Genomic DNA, 18,278 nt, shown 5'->3' with positions numbered 1-18,278 from the left:
ACTATCTATCATACCATATGCTTCGTTTTGCCTTTTAAAGAGAAGAATTATGAGATTGTCCAAGAAGATACATGCGAAGAATTCGCATTCAATTTATTTTCAGATTTCTTTCTTTAATTTCTCAGTTGCTTTTTTTTTTTTTTTCCCCCCCATTGTCAATTTCCTTTCTTTTCTTCACTTCTTTTTTAAACAGCCAGTGAGGTCAGGGGCCATTCCATACTTCCACACTGATGCCTCTAGGGCAGTAATTTCATTCCCTACTTCTATTCTTTTAGCTGCTGATAGAAAACTAATGATTTGAAGGTTCCAGGAGCTTTTAATATTCTTGGGGCATCTCAGAATAAAATCAGAATAAGCACGCTTTCTTGCAAATATCAAACATATGCATGCTTTTCAGTCATTAATTTAATATTTTCTCAAGCATTCATAGTGAAAATATTTCATCCACATGCTAATAAGTACTTTATGATTCTGGACCTGTGTGGATTCTGCGTCCTCCCACATTCCCTGTATAACAGAAAATCTATATGACTTTACATATTAAAGGAGTTGGCCTGCTATTTTGTCCTTGCCTACTTCTTTCATATATATATATAATCTTATTTCTTTAAGACTGCAAATTAATTTTGAGTTCAGAAAATGAGCTTTTTGATAAATAAACTGCACTTTGTTTTTCATAGCTTGCCTACAAGAATAGAATCAGCAACTGCTGCTTTGCTAGTTCTCATTGTTCCTGCTTAAATATGTAATTTTTGTAACACACGTTGCTTTCACAGAATGACTTAATTTCTGGAAAGTGACAAAAATGATAACTGTACTCTTACAACAAATAAACGAGGAAAAAATATGCCACCCATAGCTTTGAGTTATTATGAATTATTCTTATCAAACAAGCGACACAGTGAAAACATTTCCTTCAATAAGGTACTAAGACTGTAATCAGCAGGTCCAAGAAGTGATTATTTCACTCTACTTTCTTCTCTCCCAGAGAGAAGTATCTGGAGCACTTGTTCAGTTTTGCACTCACCACTTCAAGAGAAACAGAGATATATTGGAATGAGTACAGTGGAAGGCCACCAAGACGATGAGAGGGCTGAAACTTGACGAAGAGAAAAGGCTTGAGAACTGCAACAGTTTGTAGAAAAGATGGAATTCTTGCTACTCTCTCCAACTATCTAACAAGAGGGTACAATAAGAGGTAAACAGATTCTTCTCAGATATGTGCTATAAATAAGGAGCAACAGACAAAAGGTTCAACAACAAATACTGCAACAAGATGTTACAGAAAAAAAAAATTCACCATAGTGATGGTAAACACTAAAAAACATTGCCTAGCATCATAGCCATACTTTCTACCTCTTTAGGATTATCTAGAACTCAGCTGGACAAAGCCTCAAGCAACATTAATTACACTGACCCTACTTTAAAAAGATAGTTGGACGAGTTGGATTTGCATCCCTTCAAAACTACAAAACTCCATTATTTGAGAATGTCTTTGACTCTCCTGACATCCTCAAATAAAAGTGATTTTTTCCCCACATATAATCTTTGTTCCATGTTATTACTCAATATTTTTCCAACAGTTAGAAGCTAGACCCTTCCTTTACATTTTTAACTCACAGTAATGTTTCTTTCATAACTGCATTACATCTTCAATTATTTCACCTGCTTTCATTCAGAATCAACATCATTTATGACTTTGATACGAATATCTGCTGTGGCTTCAAATCTTTTCTATATTATTGTTGTGGATGCCCTATCCATGAAGGTGTCCAAGGCCAGGCTGGATGGGGCACTTAGGCAGCTTTCTATTGTGGGTGGGTGAGTGGGCAGCCTTACTGGTGGCAGGGGGTTGGAACTGAATGGGAACTTCCAATCCAAACCATTCTACGATTATTCTCTATTCCTTTTAAACAGAGACATTTTTCAGTGGATTTTACACATGGATCAAGAATGAAATATTTACTTTGGGTACACCAGCTGGTAAAAAGTAGTAACTGACTATCTGAGTACTTCGATTTGATTTTACATAATTACAATAAAAAGCATTGAAAGCATCACTGAACATTCTGGTCCCTTATAACACAACTGACTTCGATGAAAAGAACACATAAGCAGTTGCTTCAACAGAAACCAGCTCATTCTTTGCATGGCATCAACTCGATATAGAATCATTTTCTACTTGTCTTTTTGGTTTCAGAGACAAAGCTTCAGAAATAGTCACAGACTGTTTCCAAACTGAATACGATTTGATGACGCTACATTACAAAGCACAGTTATAAACCTCTTTAAGACTAGAGGTGCAGAAAAATGTAGGTCTCTGATTTTTTGACAAGTGTTGTCATGTAAGTTTTGTATGAGCTATAGAGAAGCATCCCTTTTTCCTACATCCAAGAAAATAAAAGTAGTTACTGTAATACTCTCTGAACTAGGATTAATGTTGTTAGTAAGAGATACTGAGATACCCAGTGCTGTTTACTTAGAGTTTAAGTATTCATGCAAACTTTTGTGAACCAGTTATTTGAACAAAGCTGAAAGTTAGTTGCACATCACCCTCTCAATATCTACCTAATGCTCTAAATACAATCTTTAGTCTCCTTTTCCTTTGGGAAAAAAAAATGAGGACATACATTATTCAAGTTAAATATTTAAAAAACTAAAAAAAAAAAAAAAAAAAAGATTTTTTTTTTTAAATAATGCAGTGAACACAATCTCTAGAAAAAAATGTACATTCATCCCTGAAGACTTGTTACCCACCATTTACTACACTATTTGGTGTAACAATGTATTTCACTCATTTTTTCAGCTGGATCCAATAATTCTTCTCTATTAGGTTTTGCCAAAACAATGTATTCAGTCAAACTTTTAAAGGATATAATCTTGTTAACTCTGATGTTCTTGCTGTCTGTGGAGGTTCACAATCCTCCTCTGAGCCTTCAACGTTTGGTCCAAACATCATTCAGCCTCCCAAATTTTATTGTTTAATTACATGGGAAACAGTATTTCCTCCAATGGTTTTTAAACCTTCTAACTTACTAATTCAAAGGGATTCAACTGGGAATTTTCCTAACATTATGAAAGCACCACAGTTATCTTTACACTTATTCTAATAGTCTAAGAATCTATGAGGCTTTCTTGCCTTTTTTTTTTTTTAATCTTTGCACAACATTTTAAATATTCTTAAGTATCATCATGAATAAATTGCAACTCAACTCATTAGAAATACTACATCACCTTAAGCATCGAAAGCCTGCTCTGACAAAAGCTCAGCAAAACAAACAAACAAAACAAATAAAAACCTGGAGGTTTCTAAATAACGCTGTATGTTATATTAAATAAATATATTGCAATGAAAAATGTGAAAGAAACTAAAAATTAAACAATGCCTTTTCAATTTGAAAACAAACTAATTATTTGTGCTCCTTTACCTGCCCCAAAGTACTCAATCTCTGACACTAGAGATACAATCTCTGGCAAGGAGCATTAAAAAAGTGTCAAGAAGTAACAGTAAGTAATTTATGTCTTGGATAAATAATGTTGCAATAGCTAGTAAAACAACTTATTTCCAGAAAGGCAGAATAGTCAAAAAATACTTGCAGAGTTTGCTCTTCCACAGGCTTTGAAAGTTAAAGAAACTAAGCAAAATGTCAAAAGACATCAAGGTTGCCACAGGTTTGCGAGAAGAACTTCACTTAAAAACTATTGCCCTTCAACCAAAACACATCAATTAATGTATACACTCTGAGAGTAAACATATCACCTTCTTGTGTCACTGTATGTATAATCAATAGATATCAAGATGTTATAATCACAATATAATTGTATAATCAATAGATATCAAGATATTATAATCACAATATAACCAAGAGAGTTAGGCAAAGTAGACAACGATAACAAAAAGAGAATTAGTGGAAGAGCTTACCCTTTGGCTGAGCTCACCACAAAACACCAGGAGAGGTGATCTCCAAAAGAGATCCTTCCCCTCTGGTAGCCAGCTCTTAAATAGGTCTTTAGAATAGAATTGCCTTCACCAGTGCTCCTCTGGCTGACTCATGGCTCACCTCAGGTGATTAATCAGAGGTTCAGGCCGTGACTCAGCAGTTCCCATACACTGTATTAGTGTATTTTATTAAGATAGTCTGACAAAACTTAATAAAGAATTTTTCAAATGTCTATATTATCAGGAAACATTTCTCAGTTTTTGACGTGTTAAGAGTCACAAATTTCCTTGCCATCCTTAAAGTAAAATAGTTGCATGTTCTTCAAATTTCTTTCATCACACACTCCACTTTAAAAACATAACGTTGATGTATAGAATGGTATATGTTTAACAGTGTATACAGTTACTTAAGACCCAATTTTCTAAAAGGTAACTCCAAAAGCTGAAAACTGTAGGTATCAATTACTTACCCCTCTTCTGACAACAAAATGTAAGTTCCAGTTTGCAAAGCATGTCAGCATTCTCATACTTGTCCTCTTCTGCCTTAACCCAAAAACAGGATTCTGTCATTTCCTGAGGCCTGATCTTTAAGAGAGAAAAACAAAATTTAATTAATGGTTTTCATACTATGGAAAGAGTAACCTTTGTAGATTCCAAAACCGATGAAGTACTTAAGGGCTACGTAAAACACAAAGTTTTCCCCTAATTTTATAGTTGTTAAAATGTTTACGATTCAAGTGCTTTTGGAGAAACAATATGAAGCAGTACTGACAACATATTTGTTACTCAAAGTCTACATATAGCAAACTGTACTTGGTATTTTATTTAGATTATGAAACTTGGGTAGACTTTGGTCTCTGAACACAGCTGGTTATTTTAAATAGTATTATTTTAAATAACAGCTGGTTATATTATATTGCCTCATAAAACTCTGAAAGTTTTGTTTTGCTCTATTTTCTAAAATACAATACATTGATAGTCCTGGCATACTTGATCCTGCCACAAAGGAGAGGAAAGAACTATACAGAATATATATTTGCAACTGTTACATTTATCTAAGTACACTTATACTGAGGACAAATACAAACACTTGCAATGGTTCTCCCACAGAATGACAGAGGCAAAATACTTGTCTGGAAACTATATAGCTAAAAGTACAGTGCAGTGATTGATACAGTGAAAACAGTCCACTAAAAGACAAGGCACAGCAGGATCTAGAAAGCATGCTGCTATGAAGGTTCTATTACTTCAGCCCAGAATTATATTTTCCAGATATTTTCTCAGAAGCTTCAGGGGTGAAAGGAACACAATTTTCAGGAAAGAGAAAAAAATAAAGGCAAAAAGTATGCATATCTAACATAAATTTAGCTGATTTACCTATAATGTCTTATTCCTAACAATCTATTTAATCTCTATGTACGATTTTAGAGCAGGTATTTGCCATTCATCATACTACCTTAGACCAGTTGAGCCTTTTCATGGTAACCTCCGGTCTAAATTCTTTTTTAGGCTTCAGCCCAAATGGCAGAGCACATGAAGGTGGAGACCACTGTACCCCAGGCAGGCCTGGTGGAGGTGGTGGTGGTGGAGGAGCACCAATTCCTGCAGCAAATCCCAAGCCATTAAAAAGTGGAGGAGGAGGGGGAGGCGGTGGTGGTGGTGGGATTGCTCCGTTAGAAGGCAGTGGTGGAGGAGGAGGAGGCATCTGATGTGGTTCTGCAGCTTCCAGTGGAATGGCAGATGCATCTCCAGATGTTGATGGTAGAAATCCAGGTGGCAAGGAGCCATACTGACAAGGAAAATATTCAGTTTCATATTGTTAGTAACAAAATGCCATCATTTTTACAGTCAACAAATTAAGATGGCGTGATATTTTCTGTACATAGGACACTCAAATATGTATTATAATAAACCCAACACATTTCATCTTGTAACTGGAAGTCTCAATATTTGAAACAGACACTCAGACAACACCAAAAATCACAAACTGAAATTCTATATCCCCTCACCACATTTCAGTGATCATGACCTACAGAGTGTATAACACGTGCCTTCATGAAACTATTACTTTAACCCAAATTTAAAAACAGTTCTTGCATTCTTACTTATCCGACAGATTACGGAGAACTATTCCTAAAATTTGATTTCAGAATATGACAAAGTTAGAAATTCTGTTGAAAACTGTCTAATTCGGGAGCATTTCCATTCTGCAGGATTGAAGGCAGAAAGAAAAAAACTCCTTCCAAAAAATACAGCTGCATTACATTTGCAGATATATATAACTGGAAGCCACTCTTTCTGATAAAAGTCGGAACGTTACCATACTGTAGGTGGACAGAAGTAGCAACAGCACAATATTATACAGTACTTACTGAAGCAGTGTTTACAACTGCAACAACAATTTGTAAGATAACACCTACTTAATATTCAGTGCAGTGAGGACATCTATATGAAGACGGGCTTTTCCTTTTAGAACCTCAATTTTTTTTAAAAAAAGGATCTTTTGTTGTGCTATGTTAAGAAATTCTATCCTAGGCCTTTAAGCACTGTTAAAGAGGTAACCAACAAAAAGAACAAAAGAATACATATTATCTATCTACTGGTCATAATGCTAATCAACTTCTTTCAACTTATCATTATCAACTGGCACTGTTCATTTTAGTTTTCAAACTTAGAGGGGAAACACAATAAGGAAAGATCAAACTATCTTTTTTTAAGAAATAGCTGAAAATCAATAGATATAATTAAATAAATGCAGGACAGTTTTACTGTTTTCAAATGCTTGAAAGAAGCATTCTTTACACTGACACAGTCACTGAAATATAAGTTCTAAAGACGAAACAAACTGAATACTAAAAAGCTCCAAATACTAATAAAGTGAAAATGAGGAACAAGACCAGGACAAAGACAGCTGTAACAGGTAGATGCCATATGGAAACCAAAGGTTCCTCTTAGGATGGACATAAGAGTAATAGTACTAAATTGAATGAATCAATTACTTGATATGTAGGAAGCATTTCAAGTAGCATTAACAGTGAGATAGTTCATGGTATGATAATTTGTGAGTATAAGCATAAATTATGCTCACTGACTGCATGCTGTGAAAAAATATATATATTAGAAGTGAATTCTGACCAGAAACCTGAATCAAAATTATATTTTCAACCAATCAAAGAATAGATGAACTAATTTTCCTCACTAAAAAAATTAAACAAGCTCAGAACCATAAAAAGCTTTATGATGAAAGCATATATTTCAGTATCTTTCTACATGCATGTCATCTCAGTGTTATCTTACTTTAGTCATTTTTATATTGAACCTTACTCCTAAAAATGACACAGGGAAGTCACTTGCCCACACAGTTTCCTTATATAGATTTTAGAGTGAAGTAGTTAAAAGTTAACTCAAGCATCACTCAAAAAGTCTGCACTATATATGATTGAAATTTGAAAATTATCAGCAAATCTTCTTATCTAATCACAGGTTTTCTTTCACTGTTGGATATTCATGGTAAGGTTTCAGAAAAGCAAACTGCACAATGAATAATTTCCTGTGGAGGGATAAAGATCACAGTGATGAATGCTAATCTAAAAGCATAGGACTTATTACTCTATGTGGTTAATTACTTTGGAAATATATGACACTGAAAGTAAAATCCAAATGAAATGTAGGAAACTAGTTTAATTAACAGAACTCAGGCACAAAAAGGATCAACTGGGATCTCACGTAGGCCAGTAATGTCACACTACAGAAATAAAGTAAGCTAACAGAAAATCAATAACAGGATTCTTTGAATTATCCTCAATCACTCTATCAGAATCTGCAAGAAAATCAAATGAAATCTATTCCAAAAAGAATACTTTCTATATTTATTAAACTGTCCTATACCTGAGATTTAAAAGCTTGTAATTCTGCTTCAAGTGCATTGATTCTTTCTTCTTTTTTTTGCAGTAGGGCCTGGGTCTCTTGATGAGCTACAAAATCTTTCTCAAACTAAGGAAATAAAAGAAAGCAAGAGAGAAAAAACAATTTTAAGAATAGTCATGTCCACATACTTTCTAGGATTCTCACTTCTGTGTTTCTCAAGAAAAAAAAGTAAAAAATGGTGAAGAATGGTAAGATGGAATCTGTTCACACGAACAAGACAACTCTTATTATTACTCTGTTCACCTTTTTCAATAGATAGCTGTTCATATGAATCTTTCAGTTGATTCTGGGGTTACTTGTACCTTACAGTAAATAGTAGAAAGACTCAGTTAAGGTTAATTATTTTATAACACTTCTCTACTTCCCAGACCACAAGAAATATTCAAATTCCCACTTCAACATAAGTAATAGCAGTAACTTGAAGTTAAAAGCTATGCAACTTTCAATTGCATTACTCATGAGTCTGTTATGCAATTTCCTATATCCATCCTACAATCATAACTTCAAATTATTATGCACCTTCCTGGAAAGTTCAGAAGCCCGCTCTTCACATTCTTCTAATCTTGCTTTATCTACACAAACATCTGAAAAAAATAAGCAAATACACACTTGTAAATATGCAAGGAAAATAATATTCTTAATCACATGCATCACTCCGTGTTTTGAAAAAAAGTACAATACTGTAAACACTTTCCAGCATGAGACTTACCTACTAAGTGGCTGAAATTTATATCTAGTCTTTTTCGATAAGAGAAATCTGGGTCTGTTCCACTGCGATGTAACACTATCTGGGACACGCACTCTTCAATTAATTTGAAATACTGTGGACTAAAGACAGGGGCACAATTTATTTATTAACATATAGGTAACATCCTCCTTCTGAATACAGTAATGTCAAAAGATTTGGGTTGACTTATTTCCACAGAAGGACAAATGCAAAACCCAAAACCTTTAAAAGACAAATATATTTGGCAGTTTATTAGACCAGAACAGTTACACAAAGCCTGAAAAACCAGCACATATAAACGTGAAATATTTCTGTATCATAAAATCTGCAACTCTTTTCATGTGGAACTACAAAAAAGGCAGGACTCTTTCCTGCTTCCTTCCAATAAAAAGAAGGCTCTTCCCTCATCTGATTCCTTCTGCTTTTATGACTTTTCACTATGGATACACTGAGGCCCTGCTTTATTAAAACAGAAGAAAAACAATTCTAAAATGCCAACTGGTATCACAGCTGGACCACTTGACCAGAATGTGCAAGATGTCACTTCAAAATCATTCCAGTGGAAGAGGTCTAGCACAGATGTACCCAAGTCAGGCAAGCACCCTTAGTTTAATAAGTTGAGATCTACACACAAAGTACACTTGTGAGCATTATTGTTTTTGTTTTTGTTTCAAATACATGACACAGTTACAACTGTTTATAAACCACATTAGTAGCATTAAGAGATCTGTCCTGATCACTTATACATGCAGGAAACAAGCTTCAAATCTCAATAAAACCAGCATTCTCTGTTTATATATGGAGTTGGATCCCAAGCAGAAGAGGAAAAAACATACAGACAACATTCTTATTCATTCTTTCTAATGATACTTTGAAATATGAATTCACAAAGCAATAATTACAAACTGCATTCAGTTCAGAAAAATACTAAAATGTATTTCATAAAGTGGTAGAAGACACTCTATTAATGATTGAGCAACAATTGATAACACTTAATATACACTATAACACATATATATTATAACTTAATATACAATATAACATTAAACATACCGTATAAAATAATCATTTCTTATTAGCAAAAGATGTTGGAGAATAGAAAGAAAATATCCTTCGGCACTAGTGTCCTTAACTGTATTCCATACCATGTTGTAAACATCATTTACTTCAGTAAAAGAGTTAAGGAGAACATCAAATGGTAAAAAACATTTCAGTCAAATGTTGAGTCAAAATGTTGTTTTAAACTAAAGCTACATAGAAAAATTTTTATTATATATATTCTTTTGTTCATGTTTCTCTTGCCAATATCAAAAGGATATTCTAGTTCAGATCTAATATCTTCTAAACGATGAGAGAATTCAATCATGTCTTCTTCCTTGTGCTCATTGAATACCTTCAGCTGAATATCTAGTGCTTCATTTTTAATACATTTCAATTGCTGCAAGGAAGAAACAGTAGAAAGATTGGCAAATTTAGCATTTCCATAAGGAAATAAGCCTTACCTTTTTAGTGACTTCCATGAATCTACATTATTTCAAAGTATAAAATGAGTTAAGTTTAATATGTATAATTTTAATATGCAAAAGGTAAACAGGGCTTCAATTGGCTTCACTAGTGGCAGCATTACATTCTGCAGCCTGTTCTAAATCAAAGCTATAAAAGATTAAGGATTCAGCATACGCTTAAGAGAGCACACTTCACCTTTTCATTCTTATTTTAAGATTGATTCTAATATCTAACTGCTTAGGCTCTAACCTAATAAAATGCCCTTGAGAATAATGTATTAGAACTTGTTCTCCATTTCTCCTCTCAGACTCAAACAGTCCAGTAATTTTAATAGCAATACAAAGAGAGACGACAACGTGCTTACTGGCAGTATCTCTTTCAATCCACTGCGGATAAATTCATTTCTGATGTGAAGCCTAAAATCCAAATCATCGGGAGATGTAACAAGAGCATTGATGAGTTGCATGCAAGCTACCTACAACAGAGGAAAAACAACATAGTGTTATTTCTCAGTTTTCGGTGTTCATAAAGAAAAAAAGACAAACTACTAGTAGCATGCCATCAATCCATTACAATCCTGTAATTAAGATACTCAGATCTCTGGTCAGCCACAAGCTAAGGATACCATAAACAAGTTTACAAAATTCCACAAAAATCAAATATTTTCTCACTCTTTTGAAGTTGCCATTTTTACAATTAAGTCCATTTGCCACAGATGTCTTGATTATCATAATTCTCAACATATAAAAAATAGTATAAATATAAATTTTTACACATATATGTATACATAGTGACACAACAGAAAACTGTGAAGGCTAATGTCTGTGTATACAGTGAAAAAAGTATTAGAAGACATAACACTGATTTTAAACTAAAGTGAATCTAAAGAACAGAATGGTTTGATTATTTTTCCTTCTCTGCTAAAATCTTCCCTCTTTCAATGTACTCAGCTTCACAGAACACTTGATGGGAAGCAGTTTTTCAGATCAACATCAAGCAACAGGCAAACTGATTAATATTGTCAACTAGCAAGTTGTGCCTTTTCCAAAGAATGGAGAGATATATTAGAAAAACCCATAGCTCACAGGAACAGGAATTAACTTTCCAGAATCACAGCCATTTAGAACAACAATAAATTATTATTATAATTAATCACAGGTAAAGGCCTGCTGAGATAACAATAGTATTTTCTTTTTTAATTTATATGATCTGTAGGTACAGGCAAAGATTACAGAAACAAGGAGTACCCAGAGAAAACAAACTTCAGCAACACTTCATCAGATGTTCTACATGTGCATGAAAATAGCTCCCACACTAGAGAAAGACAGAATCTATCACAGGTTCAGTGGTTGGCAGAAGTACTTCCAAAACAAATCCAACGATTAAGTCATAAAAGAGGATTCACCCAACAGGTCAGAACAAAATCCAAAATTCTTTTAGTACTTGCTTCTGGATATATGTTTAAAAGTACACTGACAAACACGAAAATGACAAAGGATATTTTGGGGGTGATCTGGAAAACTACAGCCTGGTAAGCTTGATCCTTCTACTGTGGAATTATACTGGAAGTATAATAGAACTAAAGAACAAATTCATTGAATAGTATGGCTAATTGCAACATAAAGAAATGAATAATATGGATAAATGTAGCATGGAAAGGGACCTTGGTGTACTGGTGAACAGTTGGCTAAATATGAGCCAGCGGTGTGCCCAGGTGACCAAGAAGTCCAATGGCATCCTGGCTTGGACCAGGAATGGTGTGGTGAGCAGGACTAGGGAAGTCACCCTGCCCCTGTACTCGGCATTGGTGAGGCCTCACCTCGAGTACTACGTTCAGTTTTGGGCACCTCAGTACAGAAAGGACATTGAGGTGCTGAAGCAGGTCCAAAGAAGGGCAACAAGGCTTGTGAAGGGCTTGGAGAATAAGCCCTATAAGGAGAGACTGAAGGAACTGGGTCTGTTCAGTCTGGGGAAATGGAGGCTGAGGGGAGACCTTATTACTCTCTTCCAGTATCTGAAAGGTGCTTACAGTGAGAGCGGGGTTGGACTCTTCTCACTGGTGACAGGTGACAGGATGAGGGGAAATGGCCTCAAGTTGTGCCAGGGTAAGTTTAGGCTGGATATCAGGAAAAACTTCTATACAGAAAGGGTTGTAAGTACTGGAATAGGCTCCCCAGAAAGGTAATTGAGTCACCAGCCCTGGATGTGTTTAAAATCCATTTGGATGCAGTGCTCAGGGACACGATTTAGCGGAGCGTTGTTAGTTAGGGTAGTATGGTTAGGTAATGGTTGGACTTGATGATCTTTAAGGTCTTTTCCACCCTGAGTGATTCTATGATTCTATTCTATGATTCTACAGCTCTGTGAAGCAAAATTCTTTCTCACAGACTCATGGGACTTGTTGGAAGGCTCAAGCAACAGGCAAGAATGCTCTGACTGGCCTAAGTTTGATCTTCAAAACAGAAAGAGTTTGTAAAATATCAAAATCTTTTATAAGGATAAGAAAAGAGTTTATTAAACTAGAAGCTTCTTTAAAAAAATAATAAAATTTCACACAATAACACAAAAAAGTTAACCTTACGTGCTCAATGTGAATTGAATAAAATCTACAAGTTTTAGTTTTAACAGTACCCAACAGAAGACAACTTAAGACTCCTGTTTCATAATCAAGCTTTTTTGGAAACTGAACAAGATATTTGTATCCAATATTTGTCTGTCATGACCTTTAACATCTTGTTCAGAATAGTTGTTGCAGCCTTCAAAGAAAAGTCTGCAAAAAGCAGAAAGAGTGCAGTTTATACAAGAGGAAACAAACCCAAATTACAAAAAATACCTCACTTAAATTTACTTCTGAGTAATTTGCTTTTGGGAAAGTTAGATCTCAGGAAGAAATATCAAAACCAAGAGAAAGAGAAAAATATCCCTCATACTTGTTGAATAGCTTGACGAACAGCGGCTTGCCAATAGGCAGTTTCAACCAATAATCCATTGGAAGATTCAAGAAGTAAGACAGTTTTTTCTGTTCTGAAGTTCACAGTTTGAATAAAATATATTAATACTCTTACTCTGTTTGAAGATACGTCAATAAAACAGCAGCAAGCTTGGTATAAGCACAAGACAGAACTCAAGAAATAGAATTATTCTTATAGAAACAGAATTATTATTAGAGTTTCCCTATACAACACAGTTGAAACTTCAGGTATCTACACTTAGATGTCCATACACAGACGAATGCCACATGTAGTTAAACTCCTCTGCTGAACTCCCATTGTTCTCTGATTGATTCTATAGATCTTTACAACACAAATGGAGCGACTAGGGCACTCTAGGATACATCATCAATACCAACTAGGGACCCAATTCACAATCTTAAACACGAATATATAGTACACATTCAGTATACCCCACCTGGCTTCCAAATGCCAGCACAAAAGAGTGGGAACCTCTGAAGGAAATGTGTTTATCTGCAAGTACTGCCTACATTTGTCTAATACACAAAGACTTCTGACATGTCGTGAAAGTAACCCAGAATGCTCAATGGCTTACTTTATTTGAGAACTTTCCTTCTTTTTTTTTTTTTTTAAGAAACCTTGTTTGTTTTTGGCCTACAATTTTGAATAACATTCTACTTTCATCTTCCTCATTTTTTGCTTAGGAGGAAGGAAGTCTCAACTGCAAAAATGAATCAGAAAAATAAAAACTAATGCCTTTTTTTTGTTTGTTTTGTTTGTTTTTTTTAATTAAAGATGAAAATATCAGATTGTGACATACCCATTTTAAAGTAGTGCTAAATCTGTTTAACAGTATGCTTTAAAAATTCTGCAAATTTAAATATCAACCGATATTTATAATTCTTAAATTACCAGAAACTATTATTGACCTCAGACCTAACAGTAGTCAGACGATGAGTTTACTCCCTATTACTAATTAAAGAAATACAGTTGAAATGACAGACATGGTAATTCCTTCCCAAAAATTTAATCAATCAATGAATAAATTAAATCAAATTTCAGAAATTCCTGAGATGGCTTACTTCTGCTATGTTAGATTGGAAACTTATTTGAAATAAGTTGTTTCCTAACATTCACTGCCTGTTCACAGTATTTATCAGAAGAAAGCATCAACAGGCCTTTCAGGTCCTTCTGTCCAATCTCAAATGCTGCAAATAAAGGGTAAGACCAAAGAGAAAACATCTTCTACACAGTTGAAAGAACCTCTTGCAGAAGAAAAAAGTAATTCTTACAGACAATTCTTTTCAGACAGACATAATTAATTTTCTTCAATTATTTGTCTGTACATGCAGAATTCCAAGCAGTATCCACTCACGAGTTATTGTCTTCTCTGTTCCTAATCAAAAATTGAAGGACAGTAGTCCCAAATGCAAAACTGTTCCTTGACAATTCTCGAAGTACTTGAAGAAAATGCTGTGATGCCCCAGTTGACAGCTCTATAAATGTCAATTCTTGGTACACAGAAAAATCAGTCATTACTTGCACTTCAGATGAGTGGGCCCAAACTGACAATACAACAGCATTCTTTTACACTCAATTACCTTGAATGAGATTGACAATCTTTTGAATTTTTCAGTCATGGACAAAAAGAGGCAAGGCCATGTCCACATCTAAAAGACATCTCATCTTCAATAATGAAGAGGTACTTCTGCTGAACTAGCAAGAAGTTCAGTGAAGACAAGTAAATTAACTTCCTAAGAAGTCAGAATTCATTGTGATCAATACATTTTGAAAAAATGCTCTACAGCTACAGCCAATTCATCAAAAGTTGTAGATTCTGCAGACCTTGAGAAGATGCCTGAATAAGTCCAACTATGTTTTGCTCTAATACTTAAAAGATATACAGTAACATACAACTCTTTGATGGGCCTTCTAAAATTCTGTTGCAATGTCAAGGACTGTAATTTCTAAGCCCTCTTTCCGGGGCAGGGAGAAGAGCTTTGCATGGATGATCACTGAGTTCACCTAGAATGGCAACAATTTGAATGTTTTCCTCTATAATAAAGTAGACCAATGAGATAGATACGTTCCATTAGGTGAGAGCTTACAGCTCAAAATTTGAATCCTGATTTTCTCTGCATTCTCTGAGGAATACTGTTATTCTTCTCAGTTGAACACAAAGATAACATAACTGGTACTTTTCTCATGGAAAGTGTTGACAACTCAGTAGCTCACAGCAGCTTTTCCTCATACAGACATGATTACTAATATTAAATAGGTGGCTAAGCATCATCTTATTTCACATCTTGAGATAACAGAACTGCAGGAAGATTTTCAACTTCATTTTTCTCACTTTTATCAACAGTTGTAGAAAGGACAAATGATAATATAGATTTAATTAAATTTTGTTTCCTAATACTTAACCAGATACAGATTTGGCTTTGGTACATACTTCACTAATTTTCCTAAATTGTTTCCCCCTGCTAATACTAAAATATTCTTAGCAATGAAATGTTTTGTCCACACAAATGTACATTTGCACATTTACATGAATCTTAAATAATATTATCAGTCTCTGCATTTAGATAAGGTGTGCTTTGCTCGTATTAGTCACTCATTTATGGAAAGAATCTCATTAGGACCAAATGGCCAAGAGCTGCCAAGTGTTTCAGCTAACCAAAATATCATAGGCCATGTTATTAGATAAAAAAGAAGGATGAAATGGTATTCTCTTTCGATTTATAAATACTGTGAGGGTAATGTTACTGATGAATAGGAAAGAACTTTGACATAAAAATACTTCTCAGTAAGTTCAATATTACTTCTGGCTGTAGCTTTTTTCTCAAACTAGGATCACCAATCCATCTTGAACAAAAAATATGTAAGTACTCTTGCTGTACTTGCTGATAATCCTTATGAAAGATCAAAAGTAGAATATCCTTTGTTTTCAGCAAATAAAAAAATAGATATATTGAGGTTTCACTGAAAATACAAAAATTAACATACTAAGGCTTCTCATAAATTCACCTTTCAAGCAACAGAAATGTTAGTCAACTTAAAATTGAAAAGGTCAGTTGTTAGTGTCAAATTCACTTGCTACAAAGCAAGCCTATATATATCAGGCAGATAATCAAGGCAAATATGCCAAGTAACTGACAACTGTAAACTTTTGTCTCATTAAAACACTGTCAAATTAACCACTAGGTCAATGTCATCGTTATAGAAGTTTACAATTGATTCACATGAGAAGCCTTACAAAAAAAAAAAAAAAAAAGCAAAAAAATAATAAACAAACCTAGCTAGCATTTTTACAGTCTGAAAAAGAAAAAAGCTTTTTAGATGAAAGTGTTCACATGCAAGCTTAACTCCAAAAAATGTGAAATTTCATTAAGTTTCTATGACCAGAAAGCACAGTAAATGGAACATGTTAGCTATTTGCAGAAAATTTGAAATCCTCAGTAAATCCAAAGTTAACATTATTTAAATACTCTAATTGTAACACATAATTGTCAGTTTTAAAAATTCTGTTTTCCTCTGAATCAGAGGACAACAAATCCCAAAACAAGGAACAATACAATTCTACAATGCTGTAACTAGGAGAAAATTATTTGTTTAATATCAGAAGAGCAGTCCTAGAAAAATAAGTTTTACTGCACAGTTAACAATCCAGCTGAAGTTTTCTGCACTGATTCAGTTGTCTCATCAGTGCTACCTCACTAAGGGAGTTGAGCATCACTGTACATACTAAGCATGAATGCACTCATAAGAAAGAGCTAACTGCTTAGAGAAAATCAGCTGCAACTATTTTTTATGCTGTACATCAACTGTCTCAACTGCCATTGGTACCAGATATTGGTATCTATCTATTTATCAAGCGGGCTGCTTACCAACAGTTGTTCACAAGGGACTGCAATATTTGAAGCTTATTCACAAATGTTGATCTAAAATAGCTATTAATTGTTTACATGCTTACAGAACTATAGAGGTCTTTATGCATTAATTTCTAAAAAATGTGAAAGATGATTCTTGGCTAAATTAATCGTATGTACTCGTTTATTTTCTATGAAGCAGCAGATACACTAAGGGACTGCTTTTACTGCTGTTTTGGTGTGCTTTTTAAACTATACAGAAAAAGGATTTAAAGCTTTTTTTTTTTTTTATAATCAGATCCACATGTGAATATATGCAACTCTGAAAATCAAAAGGAATGAAAATAAACAAATAAACAAAACAAAAAAAGATCCAGAAAAGAAAAAAAAAAAAAAAAAGAAAAAAAATGCACAAAAACCAAACAGACAACAACAACAAAAAAAAAAGCAACCAAATTCCCAAATTCCTACTGCCTCCTATCTCCAGGATGCTAAAACACTGAGCAAAAATTATACTCAACAGAGATGTATTAACTTAAACATAATTCACCCTGAAATCTAGATGAAACAGATTCCAAAGGAAGAAAGACATATAGCAGATTGCATACTTAAAACTAATGCTAAAGAACCATTAAGATTCTTGCAAAAGCACTAAAGGTAGAAACCATTACTGTGAGAAACTTGTGTCTGGTCTGCAGGTTCAAAAGCCTCAGAACACAGGAAGGAAATTTGTTGTCTTACAACGTACAATTTCCCTGTGCAGTCCCTTTCCAGACCAACTACAACTGAGGCTCAAAGTTCCTTCTCTTCTTCCTCCTGACACACATTCCCTCCTTCAATCCCTCTTTCTCACTGACATTTACTGTAAGAAGAGCCTTATATAAGGGACCACAAAACCACTTCCCAAAAGTGAATTTGTCTCATCACTGGAACTATTTCTTGCTATGGCAACAAGATTCTGAAAAATGACTTGCCATCAGCTCTCACATGGAAAAGAAAAATGGCAATACCTATAAACAAAACCTTTCAAAAAAGGAAGTCAACTATCTCTTTGCCAATCAAAGTAATCCACTTTCCTTTAATCTTTTATATAATCTTCTGCTGACCTACGCTCAGCACAGACATAATTTTTATTCTAGAACGCACTTCAGAAAACAAAGTATTTTGGTAGTGATTTTTACAATACGGGAGACTAAAGAAAGGCAGTTTATTACTCAACAAGTTATATTACAATTTGATATCTAGACTACTAAAACGACTGAGAAAGCAAAAGCAATTTTTACTATCAGACATGAACTGTTTAATACAAAAGGTGACAGTGGAGTAATACAACCATTTCTTCCAAACTGCAGATTTAT

At 34.3% G+C, this 18,278-nt stretch overlaps 1 protein-coding gene across 1 annotated transcript in view; it reads right to left on the bottom strand.

Moving 5' to 3' along the window:
* Positions 1–18,278, bottom strand: part of DIAPH3 (diaphanous related formin 3) — a 229,272-nt gene that overhangs the window by 172,357 nt on the left and 38,637 nt on the right. The window contains exons 9-16 of the mRNA XM_042839146.1: positions 10,465–10,575; positions 9,914–10,032; positions 9,648–9,764; positions 8,577–8,695; positions 8,387–8,451; positions 7,829–7,933; positions 5,397–5,729; positions 4,411–4,525 (exon numbers count right to left, since the gene is read on the bottom strand). Of these exons, the coding sequence (XP_042695080.1) occupies positions 4,411–4,525; positions 5,397–5,729; positions 7,829–7,933; positions 8,387–8,451; positions 8,577–8,695; positions 9,648–9,764; positions 9,914–10,032; positions 10,465–10,575 (1,084 nt within the window). The remainder of the gene's footprint in view (positions 1–4,410; positions 4,526–5,396; positions 5,730–7,828; positions 7,934–8,386; positions 8,452–8,576; positions 8,696–9,647; positions 9,765–9,913; positions 10,033–10,464; positions 10,576–18,278) is intronic.

This window comes from Centrocercus urophasianus, unplaced genomic scaffold (assembly GCF_019232065.1).
Source record: "Centrocercus urophasianus isolate 14NV4802_14NV808 unplaced genomic scaffold, USGS_Curo_1.0 seq_9, whole genome shotgun sequence".
NCBI lineage: Eukaryota > Metazoa > Chordata > Aves > Galliformes > Phasianidae > Centrocercus > Centrocercus urophasianus.
Note: the sequence above shows the minus strand (reverse complement) of the source record. Positions and strands in the feature narration are given on the sequence as shown.